This window comes from Schistocerca nitens, chromosome 10 (assembly GCF_023898315.1).
Source record: "Schistocerca nitens isolate TAMUIC-IGC-003100 chromosome 10, iqSchNite1.1, whole genome shotgun sequence".
In the NCBI taxonomy this organism is placed as follows: Eukaryota; Metazoa; Arthropoda; class Insecta; order Orthoptera; family Acrididae; genus Schistocerca; species Schistocerca nitens.
This window is the reverse complement of record NC_064623.1, coordinates 40,126,166-40,151,988: the sequence shown is the minus strand read 5'-3', so window position 1 is coordinate 40,151,988 and position 25,823 is coordinate 40,126,166. Positions and strand designations below refer to the sequence as shown.

Genomic DNA, 25,823 nt, shown 5'->3' with positions numbered 1-25,823 from the left:
TCTGAGAAAAATAGTGTTAAGCTGTAGGGAAAGACGGGTGATATACAATATGTACATGAACCAAGAAGGAATAGTAAGAGTGGAAGACTAAAAACGAAATGCTCAGATTAAAAAGGGTTTAACACAGGTATGTGCTTTCTCGCCCCTATTGTTCAGTCTGTACATCGAAGAAGCAATGACTGAATTAATAAAATAAAAGGTTCAAGAGTGGTGTTAAAATTCAAGATAAAAGGATACCAATGATAAGAGACGTAGTTATCCTCGTCGTTCTACCCTGCTGTGGCGTGACGTACAGGCTGGCAATTCCATTTAACTATACACAAACTGAATAATACTCTCAATCTGTTTTATTTCTTCGGCATGATATTCAACTCCCTTTCCCTAATTCGTCTTGCTTTTATTTAACAGATTAAATATCACCCAGGAGAGTATAGATGCCTATCTTAATCCTTTCTTAATTACCGCTTGGCTTCCATGTTCTCATACTCGGAATGGTTCACTCTTGTGCTGAAACAGGACATCAAGTGGCCCCCTTACTGATAGGCAGGCAACCCACATAACGTAGCGGAGCTGCAGTAAGGAAAGATCAGGCGTAGTCGCTATCCCGTTGCATCGGTTGCGACGTTAGAGACTTACTTTTTATTAGCGTTGGCGAGCCGAACATTGTGCCATTAGCACCATTTCTAGACATCTCTATTTTGCATGTTACACTCAATGTGTCTTCCAGCCATGGATAAACTTTATTTCGAGCCTGCTGTGAGGCGTGAGAACTGGCATGTGTTTAAAGAAATCAGTGTACACTTCGTCTATATTTATCCTCCACACCCGACAGTTTGTGCCAATGGTACTATCATTTCCTGTCTGTGATGTTACATTAGCGAACGGTTTGCGTGAAGAATATTTTGGACCAAATTTTGCTGACACACATTTCATACCGAAAACATCCGAACAATATTCGTGGCATGAGCCAATTGAAATGCCAGCAACCTCAACTACTTCTTATTGTAATTCGGCGTTCCCTCATTACTTTTATTTTTGCACTTTTTCCATGATTTCATTGATTTATGATCAGCTGGGACATCCAGTGGGCACGTCACCTTTCAGTGTCATCATCGCCTTCCGGCAAACGTTGATACCACTTGCAACCTATTACTTTAAGCATAGTAAATTCCCCAAAAGTAATTTTTAAAATTTCTAGCATCTACTACACAGTATTTTGTTCTCATAGCATATTATCAATATAACCCAATTCAAAGAAGAATCGAATTCACATGTTCGAAGCAGCTTCAGTCTGATTAATTTACAAATGATTGAAAGTGTTAAATATTTGACCGCAAGTATGTTAGAGAGAAAATCTATAGAAAACATTTGAAACGGAGCTTGACATTAGTTGGAAGTTGCTGAGTGGTCATATTATGTAACACTGTATGTGTATTTTCTGGACAGCTTGGGCTCTGTCCTAAGCAAAAGCTGGTTTTACACCCTTCTCAATGATTATCACATCATATAGTCGGAAATATTTCACGTACAATGATATAATTTTGCAAGTATGTTCATTGCTGTATACAGACTGTTCATTTTAACTGATTGAAGTGTCCCAAAAACTAGACATCAGGTCAAAAAAATGACAATTCTTTTTTGTTTGTCCTGGAGGCGGATATCGAACGATACTACAGTCGACTACCACACCACCTCCTGCATGGATGGCGGCGGTGATGGGGGAAGGGGGGCTGGGGGGGGGGGGGGGGGGAGCAACATTTAAATCTTCAGTGGGAAGCCCAGTTTTTTATTGCAGATTATGATTCTACGTCAAAATCTACATACTTTTTGTATGAAATATTTTCTTCGTTTCACCACAGACAGTGCTGTTATCAGAAGAATATAAATGGGGAAAAAATCATAATTTACGACATGCTTGTCAGTGGCCCTTCAATATCCAGTGGCACATTGGCTACACCTCCATGTTGCAACGGTAGGACAGGCCCGATCTCGCACCGTCGGATTTCTATATGTTTGGCCCAATGAAGGACGCAATCCGTGGGACGCACTACGCGGATGATGAAGAAGTTATTGATGCAGTACGACGTTGGCTCCGACATCGACCAGTGGAATGGTACCGTGCAGGCATACAGGCCCTCATTTCAAGATGGCGTAAGGCCGTAGCATTGAATGGAGATTACGTTGAAAAATAGTGTTGTGTAGCTAAAAGATTGGGGAATAACCTGGTGTATTTCAATGCTGAATAAAACAACCCCTGTTTCAGAAAAAAAATGTGTTGCATTACTTATTGAACTGCCCTCGTACATAACCGGGTCGTGTTTTGTGGATGGGCACGTCAACAAATACAAAGTACCCTCACGTTTTTTTGCTGAGGTACAGTTTTCCAATGAGTCTAGATTCACAAACGATGACAGCGTTAAACTGTATAGCATGCATAACTGGAGTGTAGACAATCCCCACTGGTTACGGCAAGTTGACCATCAGCGTCCTTGGTCGTGGGGAGCAAACTCATTGATCTGACAGCGCGTTGAATGGACGCCAATACTGAACGTTTCAGGAACACGAGCTACCGGTTCTACCGCAGCAAGTTACTCTGGACGTTCGACAACTTATGTGGTTTCAGCATCACAGTTGCCCAGCGCATTACGAAAATTTGTGGTAAGGACTATGGGACCAAACTGCGCAGGTCATCGGTCCCTAGCATTACACACTACTTAATCTAACTTAAACTAACTTACGCTAACGACAACACACACACCCGTGCCCGAGGGAGGACTCGAATCTCCGACGGCAAGGGATGGGGGGGGGAGGGGGGGAATCCTCGCGAACCGTGACAGGACGCCCCAGACCGCACGGCTAAATGCGAGGCATTTTGCGCAATTGAAGCACGGTAGGTATTAGACCGTGCTTATGGCCGGTCGATGTGACCGAGCATTTCTCGGCGCTTCAGTCCGGAACCGCACGACTGCAACGGTCGCAGGTTCGAATCCTGCCTCGGGCATGGATGTGTGTGATGTCCTTAGTTTAGGTAGGTTTAAGTAGTTCTACGTTCTAGGGTACTGATGACCTCAGATGTTAAGTCCGATAGTGCTCAGAGTCACTCGAACCATTTTAGACCGTGTTTACACTGGTCGCTGGATCGGTAGAGGTGGCCCTATTAATTGACCCGCTACGTCGTCGGATGCGAGGTCGCGAGATTTATCTCTGTGGGGATATTTAAAGGATAATGTGTACTAGCAAGTCCAACATGTCGTGACGACATGGTTGACCGCAACCGAAACACCTGTGCTACCGTTCCAGTAGATAAGCTTCTGTCTTGTTTACGGTCATTTGAAAAACGGATCACTAAGTGCACTGAAGCTGACGGTACTACATTTCAACACTTGTTCTAACAAAAAGCAGAGTAGCGTTGGCCTCGGGCCACCGCCACAGTGGCGCGTTGAGTAGTCCACTGCTCGATATGTCAGTAGAATAGAACGTTGCGAATAGTTTTTCCAATTAGAAGTTATGAAATACTAGCCTATTCAAAATATGGCTCTAAGGACTATGGAACTTAACATCTGAGGTCATCAGTCCCCTAGACTTACAACTAACATCGAACTGACCTAAGGACATCACACACATCCATGCCCGAGACAGGATTCGAACCATCGACCGTAGCAGTAGCGCGGTTCCAGACTGAAGCGCCTAGAACCGCTCGGCCACAAAGGCCGGCTACTGGCCTGTCCTACTCTCTCAGAATGGAGGTGGGATCTCACTTGCCATTGAATATTCAAGGGCCATCGAGTACCATGTCCTTTTACGATTGTGTACCCACTTTTACTCCGCCTACTGAAAACGAAGAAAATGCTTCAAACAAGACGTTTGTAGATTTTGACGTAGAATCGTATTCTGCAAGATTTCCTATTGAAGATTTCAAATTTTCCCCACGCCACCCACTCAGGGGGTGGGGGTTCGATTGTGGTATTACTGCAAGTCCCCCTCCGAGAGAAACAAAATGGAATCAACTTTTTCCCAGATATATACACTCCTGGAAATGGAAAAAAGAACACATTGACACCGGTGTGTCAGACCCACCATACTTGCTCCGGACACTGCGAGAGGGCTGTACAAGCAATGATCACACGCACGGCACAGCACACACACCAGGAACCGCGGTGTTGGCCGTCGAATGGCGCTAGCTGCGCAGCATTTGTGCACCGCCGCCGTCAGTGTCAGCCAGTTTGCCGTGGCATACGGAGCTCCATCGCAGTCTTTAACACTGGTAGCATGCCGCGACAGCGTGGACGTGAACCGTATGTGCAGTTGATGGACTTTGAGCGAGGGCGTATAGTGGGCATGCGGGAGGCCGGGTGGACGTACCGCCGAATTGCTCAACACGTGGGGCGTGAGGTCTCCACAGTACATCGATGTTGTCGCCAGTGGTCGGCGGAAGGTGCACGTGCCCGTCGACCTGGGACCGGACCGCAGCGACGCACGGATGCACGCCAAGACCGTAGGATCCTACGCAGTGCCGTAGGGGACCGCACCACCACTTCCCAGCAAATTAGGGACACTGTTGCTCCTGGGGTATCGGCGAGGATCATTCGCAACCGTCTCCATGAAGCTGGGCTACGGTCCCGCACACCGTTAGGCCGTCTTCCGCTCACGCCCCAACACCGTGCAGCCCACCTCCAGTGGTGTCGCGACAGGCGTGAATGGAGGGACGAATGGAGACGTGTCGTCTTCAGCGATGAGAGTCGCTTCTGCCTTGGTGCCAATGATGGTCGTATGCGTGTTTGGCGCCGTGCAGGTGAGCGCCACAATCAGGACTGCATACGACCGAGGCACACAGGGCCAACACCCGGCATCATGGTGTGCGGAGCGATCTCCTACACTGGCCGTACACCACCGGTGATCGTCGAGGGGACACTGAATAGTGCACGGTACATCCAAACCGTCATCGAACCCATCGTTCTACCATTCCTAGACCGGCAAGGGAACTTGCTGTTCCAACAGGACAATGCACGTCCGCATGTATCCCGTGCCACCCAACGTGCTCTAGAAGGTGTAAGTCAACTACCCTGGCCAGCAAGATCTCCGGATCTGTCCCCTATTGAGCATGTTTGGGACTGGATGAAGCGTCGTCTCACGCGGTCTGCACGTCCAGCACGAACGCTGGTCCAACTGAGGCGCCAGGTGGAAATGGCATGGCAAGCCGTTCCACAGGACTACATCCAGCATCTCTACGATCGTCTCCATGGGAGAATAGCAGCCTGCATTGCTGCGAAAGGTGGATATACACTGTACTAGTGCCGACATTGTGCATGCTCTGTTGCCTGTGTGTATGTGCCTGTGGTTCTGTCAGTGTGATTATGTGATGTATCTGACCCCAGGAATGTGTCAATAAAGTTTCCCCTTCCTGGGACAATGAATTCACGGTGTTCTTATTTCAATTTCCAGGAGTGTAGTTTTAGAGCTATTTCATTGTCTTGAGTTGAAATCAACACCCTGTGTAGGTAATGTCTGCAAAGTGTATTTCGAATATAGTTATTAGGAAGAAAGTAATAAATTAATGTGTCACATCTGATGCAGGGACTTTTTTTCATGGTAAGCGAAATTGTAGTGAGCGATCAACTTTTTGCCTTTCGTCATCTTGTAGCGGTAGTCAGCGAGAAAAGGTTTCGTAAAGGTTTGAAAATATCTGTAAAATTTATTGGGTCTCATTCTTAAATACTGGATGAGTAACGCCCGCATACTTGAACACCGTCAGTTACGTTGCCTCAGGACGAACACACAGTCTTGTGTTTGTGTACTACACTTTTTACGTAATGGTAGACCTACAAACGAGTAGATTATAATACCAATTAAAATTCGGTCAATAATCACGCGAAATACTGAAAATCAATGTTTTTGCCCCTGCAAGCAACCTGCATCTGGTATTGGGCTCTCCGTGTTCCGGGATAGTCGCTTCATGATACAGCTAACACAAATTGTCTGATCCATTTATGTAAATAAAACTGCCAATACTACGGAAATATGTCTAACCTTTACGACAGTTGACAGCAATCGAAATATCCCACATGGCTAACACTATAAAGACTCGTTTCAGACATGTTTATTAACACCCGAACGAAAAATGTCGATCGATCAGGACTAAGAAAGCACATGAAATTACAAAAATCTCGTTCTTTTTTAAACACGTCCTCTATTTCCATATTCATTTGTTCCAAATCGGCTTACGGTGTGTTGGGAGAGTATCACTTAATCAGTGGAAAATGATGGTGTCGGAGCACAACAAAGGAGAATATCTTCAGTCGAACTTCCGGACTGAGAGGCCGGGGTCGATGTATGAAATTTCCACCTAACGTTTCGTCTCCATCTGCGGGAGACATCTTCTGAGGTCGTCCGGCTACTGCCCAACACCGGCCGTGAAAGCCTACACTGAAAGGAAAATATATTCCTCTTTAAAATCTTCAAATGGTTCAAATGGCTCTGAGCACTATGGGACTTATCATCTGAGGTCATCAGTCACCTAGAACTTAGAACCACTTGAACCTAACTAACCTAAGGACATCACACACATCCATGCCCGAGGCAGGATTCGAAACTGCGACCGTAGCGGTCACGCGGTTCCAGACTTAAGCGCCTAGAACTGCTCGGCCACCACGGCCGGCTCTCTTTAAAGACTCTGTCAGCAAAGTTGGGACTCAGCTGCCTTAATCGCCATTCCTCAGAATTTTGACATGCGAAAATATTCTCATTTTTTTGCACACGGAACACTCTAAATTCTTTTACACACTCTCCCTTTGTTGTTAAGCGTTCATAGCACCTCCTTCTCACTGCAACTGTCTATATATGTCTCTCTCCAACTGTTTCCTTTTTCCTCCCGTATACGTACAATATATCGTACAGTCAGTGTATCCTCTCTCACTTGCACTGTTTCCTTTTACTTTCTTTCCAAAGACCAACGTCTCCACCACATCTTGACAGCTCAAAAATTCTGGATAGTGCAACTTCGTTTTAATATCAAGTCCGCAGCTCGTGGTCAAGTGGCTAGCGTTGCTGCCTCGGGATCACGGGACCCCGGGACCCCGGGTTCGATTCTCGGCCTGATTGGGGATTTTCTCTGCCCGCGGAATGGGTGTTTGTGTTTTCCTCCTCCTCATCATCATCATTCGTGACAGTAGCTAGACTGGACAGTGTAAAAATTTGGAATTTGTACGGGCGCTGATGACCACGCAGTTGAGCCCCCCACAAACCGAACGTCATCATCATCGTTTTGCCCCTGCACCCATTTGTTTAAAATTTCGTTCCAAATAGCGCCCTCACCCATAGGTTTGGGAATGCCCAGGCCACAAGGCCCATATACGGACACCTCTCACCTTTATTTTCCATTTCCACTGTCGCTTCTGATACCACTGCTTCCATCTCCACTCACCTCTGTTTCACTTCTACTACCACTGCCCCTCCATCAATACCTCCTCTCTCTTTGGCTGCAACAGCCACTTCCTTCACCCATCTCTCTTTCACTGGCACTTTCTCTTTCCCACCATCAGTGTCTCCTTTCTCATTCTCTCCCTCTGGTACTGTCTCCTCTCTCTTCCACCGTCATTGTTTCTCTGCTACTCTCTTTGAGCACAAAAGTGCTCCAATATGTTCGGATGCCACAATCTTTTACAAAAAAGCCGGTATGTGGTCTGGGCACCGGGTTCTCCACTTTTGTGTCAGAGACTTTCAGAGAGGAACATATTCGCTTTATGTGCTCGGCGACACGGGAGTTTTTCCGAAGGTTCCCTTTTTTTCGCCAGCTATGGCCGGGTATGTTGCTTATATGAAACGAGATGTATATATCAATAAATTTTTAGAAGTTTCTTTGTAAACTTCGACACATTTATTTACGCTGACACATATTTATAACAAATATGTACATGTCATATGAAGTTAACATACAATCGGTTGGTTTACATTTTTCTCGATACTTTACTCATGGATCATCATTCATCGAAAACTGGTAGCAAATGATTTTTTAATTGAAATAATAAAAATGTAATTAGAAATACTTTAGTGAAGGTTATTGACAAGCATTTTCTTTGCTTTTCGATCATATTAGAAACTTTTTAGCCCATTTTTTCCAGCATCGCTTTGGGTATAGAAATGGTCATCATAGAGACAGCGCTTCATACAGTTCTGTTGGTGAAAACAATCTTAAAGGAAAGCGTAGTTTGGAAACCTTCAAACCCTTGCGATGACCCTACATCCCTTGCCATGTGGGTAAGTATGGAAACTTAGAACCACTGGCTCTCGGTATTGGACAATATAAAAAAAATTGAAAGTTCCCCCGAGAATATCACCTTAAGAACATAAGTTTCGACATTCTGCGTGAATAGAGACTATAGAAGTGATCTCCCGCATCTGGTACTTCTCGTACCCAAAAATCGTGGTCTTTAGGGGTTTTCTCAGTAACCGCCTACGAACAAATGGTGCTTTTACATGCCGCCTCAAGTCCACTGTAGACAGCACCTAACGCGAAAGAACCAACGGATTTGCTCAATTTGCCTGGGCTCGAGGAGGTCTGTGGTTGATCCTGCATTGTAGGATAGCTACAATGTATCCGTTCTTCCGATAACTCTACAAATGATCGCTAACCCAAGGGCCACCCAAAACATTTGGACCCTTATTTCTGTGGTCAGTGGGAACCGAGATATGACTCCTTGAAAAATAGCGTATTTGTGCACGGATTTTTTTGGAACATACGATACTGGTACCGGGCAGTCTCATGTGCGGGCTGATTCCTTGTATATTCTCTATGATGCATGGTCACTTGATGATGGCATAAAATATAACTGCTGGTTGTTTTACGTACCATTGAAAAGCCCATTACAAAAAGTAATTCCTGGTTTATGACTGCGTAACAGTTATCTCCTTCGCTTCCCTCAGGAACCTTACAGATAAGGGTTTCGGCTTGAATCGAGCACAACGAGGTGTGGCTAGAAAAAAACCGGACTAGTACTGGTGAAACAATAAAACGAATGCAATAAGGCTGAAAGTCGCGTGGCCTGTCACGTGACTCTCGCTCCGCCTACTGCTCGAGTTTCATCTGCCTCCTGCACTCAGTCTGCCCGTGGCGTCTGTTTTAAGTAGTTGACGTTTTGTCTGTGCGTCGGAAAATGTTGAGTGTACAGAAAGAACAGCGTGTCAACATCAAATTTTGTTTCAAACTAGGAAAATCTGCAAGTGAAACGTTTGTAATGTTACAACAAGGGTACGGCGATGATTGTTTATCGCGAACACAAGTGTTTGAGTGGTTTAAACGATTTAAAGATGGCCGCGAAGACACCAGTGATGACACTCGCACTGGCAGACCATTGTCAGCAAAAACTGATGCAAACATTGAAAAAATCGGTAAACTTGTTCGACAAGATCGCCGTTTAACAGTCAGAGCAGTGTCTGAGTTAACAGGAGTTGACATGGAAAGTGTTAGGCAGATGCTTCATGAAAGTTTCAACATGAACAAGATTTGAGACTGTTGAAGCAGTAAAAGAAAAAGCGACGGAAGTAATGTATGGACTTAGCGAAAATGATCTGCAGCATTGCTATGAACAGTGGCAAATTCGTATGGAGCGGTGTAGAGACCGAGGAGGAGAGTACATTGAAGGAGATAACATTAAATTGTAAATAATTGTAAATAAATGTTTTTTCCAGCATCAGTCCGGTTTTTTCTAGCCGCACCTCGTATACTCACCACTCGTACGAACAATTTATTATGATTGTATACTATATTCATTTATAATTTAAACCCTAAGTATCTGTGGCACGTTAAGCGTATGGGTGACGGCAAATTATGTTTCTAGGAGGCAGACAAAAAATGAGGAAACGAGCTTCCTCCTCCCACACCCGCCACTCGTTAGAACCGAGACCTAATTTCGCGCCCACGGTCCACAATGCAGCCGAGAGCCAAGTATGTAGTTCATAGAGTACTACTATAATGAAAGTGTATTGTACTTCTTACCATATGATTGAAAATAGCCAGTAAGTCTCCTAGTGATGTGAGTTTTAATACACTCCTGGAAATGGAAAAAAGAACACATTGACACCCGTGTGTCAGACCCACCATACTTGCTCCGGACACTGCGAGAGGGCTGTACAAGCGATGATCACACGGACGGCACAGCGGACACACCAGGAACCGCGGTGTTGGCCGTCGAATGGCGCTAGCTGCGCAGCATTTGTGCACCGCCGCCGTCAGTGTCAGCCAGTTTGCCGTGGCATACGGAGCTCCATCGCAGTCTTTAACACTGGTAGCATGCCGCGACAGCGTGGACGTGAACCGTATGTGCAGGGCGTATAGTGGGCATGCGGGAGGCCGGGTGGACGTACCACCGAATTGCTCAACACGTGGGGCGTGAGGTCTCCACAGTACATCTATGTTGTCGCCAGTGGTCGGCGGAAGGTGCACGTGCCCGTCGACCTGGGACCGGACCGCAGCGACGCACGCGTGCACGCCAAGACCGTAGGATCCTACGCAGTGCCGTAGGGGACCGCACCGCCACTTCCCAGCAAATTAGGGACACTGTTGCTCCTGGGGTACCGGCGAGGACCATTCGCAACCGTCTCCATGAAGCTGGGCTACGGTCCCGCACACCGTTAGGCCGTCTTCCGCTCACGCCCCAACATCGTGCAGCCCGCCTCCAGTGGTGTCGCGACAGGCGTGAATGGAGGGACGAATGGAGACGTGTTGTCTTCAGCGATGAGAGTCGCTTCTGCCTTGGTGCCAATGATGGTCGTATGCGTGTTTGGCGCCGTGCAGGTGAGCGACACAATCAGGACTGCATACGACCGAGGCACACAGGGCCAACACCCGGCATCATGGTGTGGGGAGCGATCTCCTACACTGGCCGTACACCACTGGTGATCGTCGAGGGGACACTGAATAGTGCACGGTACATCCAAACCGTCATCGAACCCATCGTTCTACCATTCCTAGACCGGCAAGGGAACTTGCTGTTCCAACAGGACAATGCACGTCCGCATGTATCCCGTGCCACCCAACGTGCTCTAGAAGGTGTAAGTCAACTACCCTGGCCAGCAAGATCTCCGGATCTGTCCCCCATTGAGCATGTTTGGAACTGGATGAAGCGTCGTCTCACGCGGTCTGCACGTCCAGCACGAACGCTGGTCCAACTGAGGCGCCAGGTGGAAATGGCATGGCAAGCCGTTCCACAGGACTACATCCAGCATCTCTACGATCGTCTCCATGGGAGAATAGCAGCCTGCATTGCTGCGAAAGGTGGATATACACTGTACTAGTGCCGACATTGTGCATGCTCTGTTGCCTGTGTCTATGTGCCTGTGGTTCTGTCAGTGTGATCATGTGATGTATCTGACCCCAGGAATGTGTCAATAAAGTTTCCCCTTCCTGGGACAATGAATTCACGGTGTTCTTATTTAAATTTCCAGGAGTGTATTATACCATGTCACCATGCGAACTCATGACAGAATCTGCATTTACATACACAGAGGTACTCAGCAAGCCACAGTAGGGTGCGAAGCGGACCGTACCCCGTACTACTGCTAGTCATGTCCTTTCCTGTTCCACTTGCAAAAAGAACGACTGTCTGTACGACCCCATATAAGCCCTAATTTCTCATATCTTACCTTCGTGGTCCTTATATGCAATGTATGTTGGCGGGTGCAGAGTCGTTCGGCAGGCAGCTTCAAATTCCGGTTCTCTAAATTTACTCAGTAGTGTTTCTCGAAAAGAAAGTCGCCTTCCCTCCAGGATTTCCATTTGAGCTCCCGAAGCTACCAGTAAAAAATCTAGCAGCCAACCTCTATGTCTTCCTTCAATCCGACCTCATATGGATACCAAACACTCGAGCAGTATTCAACAATAGGTTGCATCAGCGTCCTATACGCGGTCTCCTTTACAGGTGAACCACTCCTTCCTAAAATTCACCTTCCCTTCTACAGCTCTCAAATGCTCGTTCCATATCATTTACCTTTGCACCGGTATGCCCAGTTATTTAAATGACTTCACTGTTTCAAGCAGGGTACTAGTAATACAGCATTCTTCCCACCCATCGCATTAACTTAAATTTTTTCACATTTAGAGCTAGCTGCCATCCATTACACCAACCAGAAATTTTATCAAAGTCGTCTTTTATCTTCCTACAGTCACTCAGCTTCGACAGCTTACCGTACACCACAGCATCATTAGGCAAATACCGCCTGTTGCTGCCCGCCCTACTCGCCAAATCACAATACGAGGTGCGGCTAGAAAAAAACCGGACTGATGCTGGAAAAAACATTTATTTACAACTATTTACAATTTCATGTTATCTCCTTCAATGTACTCTCCTCCTCGGTCTCTACACCGCTCCATACGAATTTCCACTGTTCATAGCAATGCTGCAGATCATTTTCGGTAAGTCCATACATTACTTCCGTCGCTTTTTCTTTTACTGCTTCAACAGTCTCAAATCCAGTTCCTTTCAAAGCTGACGACTTTAGGGAAAAGAAAAAAGTCACAGGGGGCCAAATCAGGTGAGTAGGGTGGATGATCTAAGATGGGAATGTTGTGTTTTGCCAAAAACGTCTTCACTGACAACGCACTGTGAGCTGGGGCATTGTCTTGGTGAAGGATCCATGACTTTTTTCTCCACAAATCGTTTCGTTTTCTCCGTAATCGCTTTCCTTGTCAACTCCTGTTAACTCAGACACTGCTCCGATTGTTAAACGGCGATCTTGTCGAACAAGTTTACCGATTTTTTCAATGTTTGCATCAGTTTTTGCTGACAATGGTCTGCCAGTGCGAGTGTCATCACTGGTGTCTTCGCGGCCATCTTTAAATCGTTTAAACCACTCAAACACTTGTGTTCGCGATAAACAATCATCGCCGTACACTTGTTGTAACATTACAAACGTTTCACTTGCAGATTTTCCTAGTTTGAAACAAAATTTGATGTTAACACGCTGTTCTTTCTGTACACTCAACATTTTCCGACGCACAGACAAAACGTCAACTACTTAAAACAGACGCCACGGGCAGACTGAGTGCAGGAGGCAGATGAAACTCGAGCAGTAGGCGGAGCGAGAGTCACGTGACAGGCCACGCGACTTTCAGCCTTATTGCATTCGTTTTATTGTTTCACCAGTACTAGTCCGGTTTTTTTCTAGCCACACCTCGTATACAAGAACAATAGCGGTCCATTCACACTTCCCTGAAGATACCCTTGTCTCTGACGACCACTCGCCTTCGAGAAAAGACATACTGGGTTCTATTACTTTACAAGTCTTCGAGCCACTCATATATCTGGTAACATATTCTGTATGCTCGTACTTTGTTAACACAAAAATGGGGGCACCGTGGAATCTGCCTGTTGCCCTTGAGCCATATTTCACAGTATAACTTGCGAGAAAAGGCAAGCTGAGTTTCGCATGAGCGATGATTTGTGAACCACGCTAGTTCATGGACGTAAGCTCCTCAGTACCAGAAATGTACACTCCTGGAAATTGAAATAAGAACACCGTGAATTCATTGTCCCAGGAAGGGGAAACTTTATTGACACATTCCTGGGGTCAGATACATCACATGATCACACTGACAGAACCACAGGCACATAGACACAGGCAACAGAGCATGCACAATGTCGGCACTAGTACAGTGTATATCCACCTTTCGCAGCAATGCAGGCTGCTATTCTCCCATGGAGACGATCATAGAGATGCTGGATGTAGTCCTGTGGAACGGCTTGCCATGCCATTTCCACCTGGCGCCTCAGTTGGACCAGCGTTCGTGCTGGACGTGCAGACCGCGTGAGACGACGCTTCATCCAGTCCCAAACATGCTCAATGGGGGACAGATCCGGAGATCTTGCTGGCCAGGGTAGTTGACTTACACCTTCTAGAGCACGTTGGGTGGCACGGGATACATGCGGACGTGCATTGTCCTGTTGGAACAGCAAGTTCCCTTGCCGGTCTAGGAATGGTAGAACGATGGGTTCGATGACGGTTTGGATGTACCGTGCACTATTCAGTGTCCCCTCGACGATCACCAGTGGTGTACGGCCAGTGTAGGAGATCGCTCCCCACACCATGATGCCGGGTGTTGGCCCTGTGTGCCTCGGTCGTATGCAGTCCTGATTGTGGCGCTCACCTGCACGGCGCCAAACACGCATACGACCATCATTGGCACCAAGGCAGAAGCGACTCTCATCGCTGAAGACGACACGTCTCCATTCGTCCCTCCATTCACGCCTGTCGCGACACCACTGGAGGCGGGCTGCACGATGTTGAGGCGTGAGAGGAAGACGGCCTAACGGTGTGCGGGACCGTAGCCCAGCTTCATGGAGACGGTTGCGAATGGTCCTCGCCGATACCCCAGGAGCAACAGTGTCCCTAATTTGTTGGGAAGTGGCGGTGCGGTCCCCTACGGCACTGCGTAGGATCCTACGGTCTTGGCGTGCATCCGCGCGTCGCTTCGGTCCGGTCCCAGGTCGACGGGCACGTGCAACTTCCGCCGACCACTGGCGACAACATCGATGTACTGTGGAGACCTCACGCCCCACGTGTTGAGCAATTCGGCGGTACGTCCACCCGGCCTCCCGCATGCCCACTATACGCCCTCGCTCAAAGTCCGTCAACTGCACATACGGTTCACGTCCACGCTGTCGCGGCATGCTACCAGTGTTAAAGACTGCGATGGAGCTCCGTATGCCACGGCAAACTGGCTGACACTGACGGCGGCGGTGCACAAATGCTGCGCAGCTAGCGCCATTCGACGGCCAGCACCGCGATTCCTGGTGTGTCCGCTGTGCCGTGCGTGTGATCATTGCTTGTACAGCCCTCTCGCAGTGTCCGGAGAAAGTATGGTGGGTCTGACACACGGGTGTCAATGTGTTCTTTTTTCCATTTCCAGGAGTGTATATTACATTCGAATTAAGAACATGCTGAAGCAATGTGCAGAAAACCCCAGCGAGAAAAATCGCTTCTGAATCGCTTTCAATGAAGATAGGTCTGCTGCCAATAAGAAGAAAACAGCAGTCGTATGGTAGCATGTCACCTACGTCTCGTGCTATTCTTCGGTTCGAGACTCCAGACAAGAAACTGCACTTAGCCTTAGTCTTTGCTTTCGTTGTAACGCGAATGGTCATCAGACAGGAGAAGTGCTCAGCTGAGTCTACAGTTGCTTGAAGTCGGATTTGAGCTGTTCGTGATGATGTCGTAGCCTGTGACGTCATACGTGCACAAACTCTGAGCAGGTTACCGAAAATGTCTGCCTTCCTTTTCTATTATTTTGTTGGAATATCAATGAATGTCAGTCAACCTCATTAGGAGAAGAACTCCTCCACAGAACTGAGGGTGCTTTTGCTTCTTCCTTCTGTGGGTAGAGCAGGGACCATGGCCTTCCTATGTGGGCAAGGAGCGCCGTTTCTAGACAACTGTCATTTTTGCCTTTGTCCACGAACGTCAAAGACTGAAATACTGCTGCACAAGTCATTGGTGGTGTAACAAATTAAAACTTATAAGTTAATGTCGTCAAAAGTCGCAAACTCACTCATCAAAATCTATGGCGTATTTCCCGTTGGCCTAGAATCATAAAACTTGGCACACAGAAAGGTTTCGCAGTATGCCCAGAGAAAAATGTGAAAACTGTACATTTCTGACAATATCACACGAAGAAAAGTTTTTGGCATTTAGTATCTCTCTGTCTGTTCGTCCGTCTGTTAAAACCTCGTTTCCTCAGGAATTGATATAAATATCAAGCTGAAATTATTATCACAAAGTAAGGTCCATAGCCCCTTTATGGTATAATAAACGTTAGCTTCTAAGACAATACAGTCAAATGGTACATCCACTTATGTCACATATTTTGAACTGGCAAAGTCAGTCATCAAAACGTACGGGTTACTTCGCGTTGAACTACAAATATGACATGACGTAATTTTCTACAGTGTAAATAAAGGAAAAATTTGTAAAACTGTTAATGTGTAATTACAGTGAAGTGTCAAAGAAACTGGTACGGCATGTGTATTCAAATACATAGATATGTAAACAGTAAAAATACGGCGCTGCGGTCGACAACGCCTATATAAGACAACAAGTGTCTGGCGCAGTTGTTAGATCGGTTACTGCTGCAAAAATGGCAAGTTATCAAGTTTGAAGTGAGTTTTGAAAGTGGTGTTATAGTCGGCGCACGAGCGATGGGACCCAGCATCTACGAAGTAGGGATGAAGTGCGGTACCATTCGACGAATGTACCATGAATATCAGGTATCCGGTAAAACATCGAATCTCCGACCTCGCTGCAGTTGGAAAAAGATCCTGCAAGAACGGGACAAACGATAAATGAAGAGAATCGTTCAACGTCACAGAGGTGCAACACTTCCGAAAATTGGTGCAGATTTCAGTGTTCGGTCATCAACAATTATCAGCGTGCGAACAGTTCAACGACACGGGCTTTCGCCGAAGGTCCACTCGTGTACCCTTCATGACTGCATGACACAAAGCTTTATGCCTGGCCTGCACCCGTAGACACCGACGTTGGACTGTTGATGACTGGAAACATAATGCTCGGTCGGACGCGCCTTGTTTCAAAGTGTATCGAGCTGTTGGACGTGTACGGGATGGAGACAGCGACATGAATGCATGGACCATGCCTGTGAGCAGGGAACTGTCCAAGTCGGTGGAGGCTCTGTAATGGTGTAGGGAGTGACAGGTGACACGTGCGTGTAAGCATCCTGTCTGATCACCTACAGCCATTAATGTCCATTGTACATTCCGCCGGACTTGGGCAATTCCAGCAGGACAATGGGACACCCCACAGGTCCAGAATTGCCACAGAGCAGCTGCAGCCACACTCTTCTGAGTTTAAACACGTTCACTGGCCACCCAACTCCCCAGACATAAAACATATTGAGCATAACAGGGATGCCTTGCAACGTGCTGTTCGGGAGACCTCCACCCCCTCGTACTGTTACGGGTTTACAGACAGCTCTTCAGGTTTCATTGTATCGTTTCCCTCCAGCAGTCCTTCAGACATTAGCCTCTACCACGCCACGTCGTGTTGCGGCAGTTCTGCGTGCTCGCGGAGGCTCTACACATTATTAGGCAGGTGTACCTGTTTCCTTGGTTCTTCACTGTGTAATAGTGGTCGCCTGCCTCTTGCCTGACTTTGGCACATGTATATTAAACTCCTGGAAATTGAAATAAGAACACCGTGAATTCATTGTCCCAGGAAGGGGAAACTTTATTGACACATTCCTGGGGTCAGATACATCACATGATCACACTGACAGAACCACAGGCACATACACACAGGCAACAGAGCATGCACAATGTCGGCACTAGTACAGTGTATATCCACCTTTCGCAGCAATGCAGGCTGCTATTCTCCCATGGAGACGATCGTAGAGATGCTGGATGTAGTCCTGTGGAACGGCTTGCCATGCCATTTCCATCTGGCGCCTCAGTGGGACCAGCGTTCGTGCTGGACGTGCAGACCGCGTGAGACGACGCTTCATCCAGTCCCAAACATGCTCGATGGGGAACAGATCCGGAGATCTTGCTGGCCAGGGTACTTACACCTTCTATAGCACGTTGTGTGGCACGGGATACATGCGGACGTGCATTGTCCGGTTGGAACAGCAAGTTCCCTTGCCGGTCTAGGAATGGTAGAACGATGGGTTCGATGACGGTTTGGATGTACCGTGCACTATTCAGTGTCCCCTCGACGATCACCAATGGTGTACGACCAGTGTAGGAGATCGCTCCCCACACCATGATGCCGGGTGTTGGCCCTGTGTGCCTCGGTCGTATGCAGTCCTGATTGTGGCGCTCACCTGCACGGCGCCAAACACGCATACGACCATCATTGGCACCAAGGCAGAAGCGACTCTCATCGCTGAAGACGACACGTCTCCATTCGTCCCTCCATTCACGCCTGTCGCGACACCACTGGAGGCGGGCTGCACGATGTTGGGGCGTGAGCGGAAGACGGCCTAACGGTGTGCGGGACCGTAGCCCAGCTTCATGGAGACGGTTGCGAATGGTCCTCGCCGATACCCCAGGAGCAACAGTGTCCCTAATTTGCTGGGAAGTGGCGGTGCGGTCCCCTACGGCACTGCGTAGGATCCTACGGTCTTGGCGTGCATCCGTGCGTCGCTGCGGTCCGGTCCCAGGTCGACGGGAACGTGCACCTTCCGCCGACCACTGGCGACAACATCGATGTACTGTGGAGACCTCACGCCCCACGTGTTGAGCAATTCGGCGGTACGTCCACCCGGCCTCCCGCATGCCCACTATACGCCCTCGTCAAAGTCCGTCAACTGCACATACGGTTCACGTCCACGCTGTCGCGGCATGCTACCAGTGTTAAAGACTGCGATGGAGCTCCGTATGCCACGGCAAACTGGCTGACACTGACGGCGGCGGTGCACAAATGCTGCGCAGCTAGCGCCATTCGACGGCCAACACCGCGGTTCCTGGTGTGTGCGCTGTGCCGTGCGTGTGATCATTGCTTGTACAGCCCTCTCGCAGTGTCCGGAGCAAGTATGGTGGGTCTGACACACCGGTGTCAATGTGTTCTTTTTCCATTTCCAGGAGTGTATTTAAGTTAAAATATTTTCAAAATTACTGGAATTGCCTGTATCAGTGTCGATAACAGAAAACAATTATCGGGATTCTCGATTCCGAGAATGGAGAAGCATAATTAAGTTCGAACGGAATCCTACTCGCTCTGGCCCAATTTTTTCATTACGCTAGTGGTATTTTCGTCCGTCACAATGGCAAGAGCACTGAGTCATCCCTACCATGTAGAAATTTCGAAAGCAGAGAGTGAATATCTGTTAACTTAAGCGCTGGTCATTCCTCTCAGGGCCGCTGTTGAGACGGAGTCGTCTCCAGACTCTGTCTGGTGCTGAATGGCGCATACTAACTGATTTGTAGAATGAGATTGTTGCAATTTGCGGTAACTCGGTCTACATTCCTATCAGTTCATTACTTGGTTACTTTGTCCACACAACTCGTGTTGCTTAATTCGGTGGTAATTTGTGACACAGTAATGTATCAATAACTTTGATTTTGCGACCAGATGAGCAGATCTGCTGCGCTTTCTCCACACACTCTTCCACTCTTCTCGATACCTCCCCACAGCGTTACAGTCATTCTCTAATTCGAACTGACTTTTTGCTGTCTTTGCTCTGTGTTAGTTTACTGTGCTTTATGCCAATAATCAGAGCAAATAAATAATTGTTAATCCTAGTATTGACACAGATAGCAATGTAGTGAGAGTGAATTAATCATCGCGGTAATCATACTAAAACCACGTATAATTGGAGTAATAATACGTCTAGGATTAGGGAACATATTAAAGTTGTATTTAATAGAGCAAAAGTTGTATAGAAACAGTGTTTTCTCAATGCTACGCACAAATTGCATGAACGGGGCTTTTCTAGCCTGTTGCAATCCAATGCTTTAGCAAGTAATTTTACGCCAATTTATTAATGATGATACCAGTAATAGTTCCGTAATGATACTTATTAAACCTGCTAGACTCTAGCAACAACAATAACGGACTGCCTTCTAACTACTGAAGTTGACCTCATAAGTGAAATATGTTGATCTAATAGCTGATGTAAGAAATTATGCTCGTTATTCCCTGTGTTTTCTTTTCTGCTTTCTTTCTCTGACACAGTCTCTATTTAGACTTTCTTTCTAACCAAGTCACGTTTGTTTCTAAACGTATATAATCATCCTCATCTCGAAAAAGACAACTTAGTTATACTACGACTATAGATCGTCCAACCGCTTCAACAAACATTTCTGAATGGTTGGACGAATGTGAATCTGGTGTTGGTTCCGAAACTAAAATTGATCTTGTATATGGCTCTATGCCGGATAGCTCAGAACCTTGGAACAAAATGGCTCTGAGCACTATGGGACTTAACTTCTGATGTCATCAGTCCCCTAGAACGTAGAACTACTTCAACCTAACTGACCTAAGGACATCACACACATCCATGCCCGAGGCAGGATTGGAACCAGCGAACGTATTGGTCGCGCGGTTCCAGACTGTAGCGCCTAGAACCGCTCGGCCACGAACTTTGGGACATAAATGACGTAGGCTTACCAGGATAGCCTGGCAGTTAATACAGCGCAGCCTGCAAATTCAAATAATGTAGGAAATGCACCATAACCTGCAAATACAAATAACATACCAAGCATAACCTAGTCTGAAAACGCAAATAATGTAGCAGGTCCAGTCCAGCCTGCAAACTTTTTTACCAGACACGATGAAACTCAATAGAGCAAAACACCATCTTCTTGTAGCAGAACGCTTACACATAATATGATGAAAGTTTCTCCAAGCCCCTGTTAGGGAAACAAATACACAGGCGCCAAAAGATGTTTAGAGTTACTTCATCATAAATACACTCCTGGAAATGGAAAAAAGAACACATTGACACCGGTGTGTCAGACCCACCATACTTGCTCCGGACACTGCGAGAGGGCTGTACAAGCAATGATCACACGCACGGCACAGCGGACACACCAGGAACCGCGGTGTTGGCCGTCGAATGGCGCTAGCTGCGCAGCATTTGTGCACCGCCGCCGTCAGTGTCAGGCAGTTTGCCGTGGCATACGGAGCTCCATCGCAGTGGACGTGAACCGTATGTGCAGTTGACGGACTTTGAGCGAGGGCGTATAGTGGGCATGCGGGAGGCCGGGTGGACGTACCGCCGAATTCCTCAACACGTGGGGCATGAGGTCTCCACAGTACATCGATGTTGTCGCCAGTGGTCGGCGGAAGGTGCACGTTCCCGTCGACCTGGGACCGGACCGCAGCGACGCACGGATGCACGCCAAGACCGTAGGATCCTACGCAGTGCCGTAGGGGACCGCACCGCCACTTCCCAGCAAATTAGGGACACTGTTGCTCCTGGGGTATCGGCGAGGACCATTCGCAACCGTCTCCATGAAGCTGGGCTACGGTCCCGCACACCGTTAGGCCGTCTTCCGCTCACACCCCAACATCGTGCAGCCCGCCTCCAGTGGTGTCACGACAGGCGTGAATGGAGGGACGAATGGAGACGTGTCGTCTTCAGCGATGAGAGTCGCTTCTGCCTTGGTGCCAATGATGGTCGTATGCGTGTTTGGCGCCGTGCAGGTGAGCGCCACAATCAGGACTGCATACGACCGAGGCACACAGGGCCAACACCCGGCATCATGGTGTGGGGAGCGATCTCCTACACTGGCCGTACACCACTGGTGATCGTCGAGGGGACACTGAATAGTGCACGGTACATCCAAACCGTCATCGAACCCATCGTTCTACCATTCCTAGACCGGCAAGGGAACTTGCTGTTCCAACAGGACAATGCACGTCCGCATGTATCCCGTGCCACCCAACGTGCTCTAGAAGGTGTAAGTCAACTACCCTGGCCAGCAAGATCTCCGGATCTGTCCCCCATTGAGCATGTTTGGGACTGGATGAAGCGTCGTCTCACGCGGTCTGCACGTCCAGCACGAACGCTGGTCCAACTGAGGCGCCAGGTGGAAATGGCATGGCAAGCCGTTCCACAGGACTACATCCAGCATCTCAACGATCGTCTCCATGGGAGAATACCACCCTGCATTGCTGCGAAAGGTGGATATACACTGTACTAGTGCCGACATTGTGCATGCTCTGTTGCCTGTGTCTATGTGCCTGTGGTTCTGTCAGTGTGATCATGTGATGTATCTGACCCCAGGAATGTGTCAATAAAGTTTCCCCTTCCTGGGACAATGAATTCACGGTGTTCTTATTTCAATTTCCATGAGTGTAGTATGGTGGATCAAATAGTTTATTAAACAAATCCAGAAGGAAGACGCTCAGGATATGTAAAAATCAAACATGGCGTAATATCACAAACGAGGAAATCAAAATATTTTTTTTTTTGAAATTCTGCTGTTAGCACACAGTTACAGAATCTGGGATGTTCCTATGAGAGAATTATTTCAGTGCCCACCCTGTCCATATGGAAACTTTCTCCATAAAGAGATCTGAAGAAATAAAGAGAGCCATAAGATTTAACGGTAGACGCACCTGACAAGCCAGGAGCCAAGATGATAATACGGCAGCTCTCCGCAACGTGTCCGAACTATTCATAAACAACTGCAGACTGAGATTTCATCCAGGAGAGAACTCCACAATAGGTGAGCAGCGAGTGTCTTTCAGGGAGTGTTGCAGAAAACTGCAATTTATTCCAGTAAGCCAGAAATATTTGGATGGGAGCTTTTCTGGCTCTGCTACTCTTTGACATCATATGCAATAGATCGGCTAAAGTACTCAGAAAAAAATCCAGATCAACCACATCGAGCTAATGTTGCAGCTCATGTGGTAAACGCCCTGGCAAATACGCTTAGAGAAAGCTCAACTTTATCAGTATTTACCTGTTTCAGAAATTGTTGGAGTATGAAATTACAAGAGTCGGTATTCTTTGCCATAACAAACCACAAATTCCACTTGAAATGAAACCATGTAAGACACTTGGATTCAGAGATGATTTGACCTTTTTGGTTTATATACCAAAGAAGAATAAGAGTATGGCGCTACTAAGTCCCATGCATCACCACTCCGCAGTTGATGAGATTCACAGGCAGCATAAACCAGAAATGAAAACTTTGAACATGGCTGCTAAGGTTCAGTGATCGTGTCAGAATTATATTAGAACAAATAAGCCCTCGGTCACAAATATTAAGTAAAAATTTACCTGGTTTCGAAGCTACTATGACCGTCATCTTCAGAATTAAACTAACTGTTCTAAAACATAATAGGTATATAAGACATTAATAAACTAAAGTGTGTACTGACTGGAAAGAGATGCAATACTTACAAGTCACATTCTAAAAAAAAAAAAATCTAAGCCGGAAAGGCGACGTCATGAAAAGTTGTAAAGAAGATAAGATGGCGAGCCGCCATCTTATCTTATTTACAACTTTTCATGACGTCGCCATTCCGGCTTAGATTTTTTTTTGGGTTGTGACTTGTAAGTACTGCATCTCTTTCCAGTCAGTACACACTTGAGTTTATTAATGTCTTATATACCTATTATGTTTTAGAACAGTTAATTTAATTCTGAAGACGACGGTCATAGTGGCGTCGAAACCTGGTCAATTTTTACTTAATATTTGTGACCGAGGGCTTATTTGTTCTAATATAACCAGAAATGATTTTTTTATCACAAAAGAAAAACAGGTGTCGATTCTCTTGACCAAAAGGTACGTAATTACACTTGCAAAGAACGGACAAGGAGATGGCCTTTTGTTTTATAGGCTAATGTAATAGATGTTGCAGTTATAAATGCTTTCTAGTTATTCACAAACCAGCATCCAGAATAACACAGTGGAAAATAACGTAGAAGGAGAATTATATTGAAAGACTTGGCCCTGGAACTTCTTCGTCGACATATGGAGTCCAGAGCCAAAACTTCGAATTTCCAAAAAATATCCTACAAGCATTGACTGGATGTATTGTCGAGAGGGACCGGGAAATGGATATCATTAAAAAAAAAAAAATATATATATATATATATATATATATATATATATATATATGTGCCCAGAAAAATATATTTTTTGTGTGCTCTAGAACTAGAAAGGCAAATTACTCAGTGTTCTTTAAAATGTTCTAACAATGTATGCAGTGAACATAGTGTGCTTGTTTGTGAAGATTGTTTCTAGTAATGTGTACATTTCTGTGACAGGCAGTCCAATCTTCGTTTGGATAAAATTCTGCATAGCGTAATTTTTGTTGTGCCTACGTAAAGTGCAATTACCAATTTTCCTTCTTTCTATTTTTCATTTGGACGCTTTATTCACACTGATTTGCAATGAAACCAATGTGCAATTCCTAGTTTATATAAATGCTAATGTACGTTATTATATAACAAAATAATAAAATTAGTAGGGTATACAATGAAACTTATTTCCCCAAAATTATCTTCTAGAACTTTCATTTTATGTTTTTCCAATTTAAACTCACTACAGTTGTGGTTTATAAGACTGTATTCACTCGTTTATAAAAGTAAGATTCCAAAATAAATGTAACAAGGCTGGAAAATAATTATTTATAGAAATTTCAGTGGGGAATTTCGAGGTTCTCCACATACATGCGTAAATTGAAACTTACTTCACAAAAATTAGCTTCCAGGCCTTTCATTTAATATTTTTCCAGTTTAAACTAACAACAGTTATGTTTCATAAGACTGTATTCTATAAAAGTAAGTTTCCATAAGAAACAACACTGAAAAACTACAATAGTTATAGAAATTTCAATGGGGTTTTGAGGCTATGACCATGCATTAACCTCACTCATCCACCGAAGAATTAAATATCCCTTACAATCCTATGACTTTACCATGGTTAGGTGAGCCACAAATAACAAATACAACCTGTCGTAAATCCTGACCGCTGCTCTGGTTGTGCCAATGTTTTCACTGTGCAAAGCGGCCTTTGAACACAAGATAACACAGACAGGTGTGGGGTACACAGTTTCTGCCGCAGAGGAAAGTGTTGGCGCGAGAAAGGGCTTCCAGCCACCCAGTACCACTAAAATTGATAAAACCCAAATAACGTACCAGCCCCATAGAGACATGTTCAAAGGTTGGTAAAAAGAAGAGTATCGTCTGTCAAAAAGCTAATTCTGTTTGATGAATGTTAAGCACACATTCACATATATAAGGAATAGGACTGGACCGAAAGTTGAACTATGTGGGACTGTGATTATGATTTGTCCCTAGCCACTAAATTTACCTTCTGCGAAGTTATTTGCAGATGTTGAGCTTATTTCGTAACTTACTGCACAAAACTTGATTAGTTTCAGCGGTTACCGAAATGTTGGACTACATTCGACATAGATGTCGCAACGCACAGTTCGGTGACCCCAAAACTGTAAGCTGCAACGTCGAGCCATTGCTACCTGTAGACCGGCAGCCGGTCGGTGGTACAGACGTGGGGAGCTATAGCGTGACGGCAGAGATCGGCTGCAGCTGACCGCAAGAAAAAGCAGGCAGACTGCGACCGGATTAGAGTGGGCCGAGCACGGTGCCTTGCGGTCGCGTACCCACGCGGACGCCACGCCCCGTTGCCTAACGCGAGGGGCAGCGGTCTTACGGAAACCGGTACCTCACCGCCGCGCCGTCTAGGTCTGTGGCAACAGAACTCTCCGGCGGATCGAAGTGCATGTCTCTTATTGGCTTACTGCAGTTGAAATTGCCAAAGTGAATGGGAGAGCTGGAGTGAAGAAATACGAGGGCTATTCGGGAAATAAGGTGCGATCAGTCACGAAATGGAAACAACAGTGAAAATTAAAAATTTTTCATTTGCATTTCTTTGCCTCACCTTCCATTTACTTCTCTACCTAGTCGCCACACCGACTTAGACATTTGTCGTGGCATTGTACCAGCTTTCCAACACCCTCCTCATAGGAGACCGTCACCTATGTTTTCTGTCACCTCTCTTCACTAGTGTGCAGTTGGTTGTGTGAGCCAAAATGTTGTCTCCATAGCCAGCCATTCATGTGAGCAGAGACGAACATTAGAGGCACCCAACACTTCCCATCGAAAACGCTACAGATCATCCTCATTGCTCCTCCAGTGTGTGGCAGAGAATTTTCGTAATAGGGAAAATCATGACAGGTGCTGTATGTGGGGTTGCATCAAAACACGCGAAACCTAGCTGTTGGCCTAACGCTCTGGGCATTTTTACGGGCTCACTGTGTGCTCAGAACTGAAAAGAGTCATGTGATGCTATCGACAGGCATACTTGAGACGCTGCCCAACACATCTGTGCATAGCTTCACAG

At 46.4% G+C, this 25,823-nt stretch overlaps 1 protein-coding gene across 1 annotated transcript in view; it reads right to left on the bottom strand.

Moving 5' to 3' along the window:
• LOC126209835 (ice-structuring glycoprotein-like) overlaps window positions 1-25,823 on the bottom strand; it is a 95,044-nt gene that overhangs the window by 45,258 nt on the left and 23,963 nt on the right. The window contains exon 4 of the mRNA XM_049938966.1: window positions 637-770. Coding sequence (XP_049794923.1) covers window positions 637-770 — 134 coding nt within the window. The remainder of the gene's footprint in view (window positions 1-636; window positions 771-25,823) is intronic.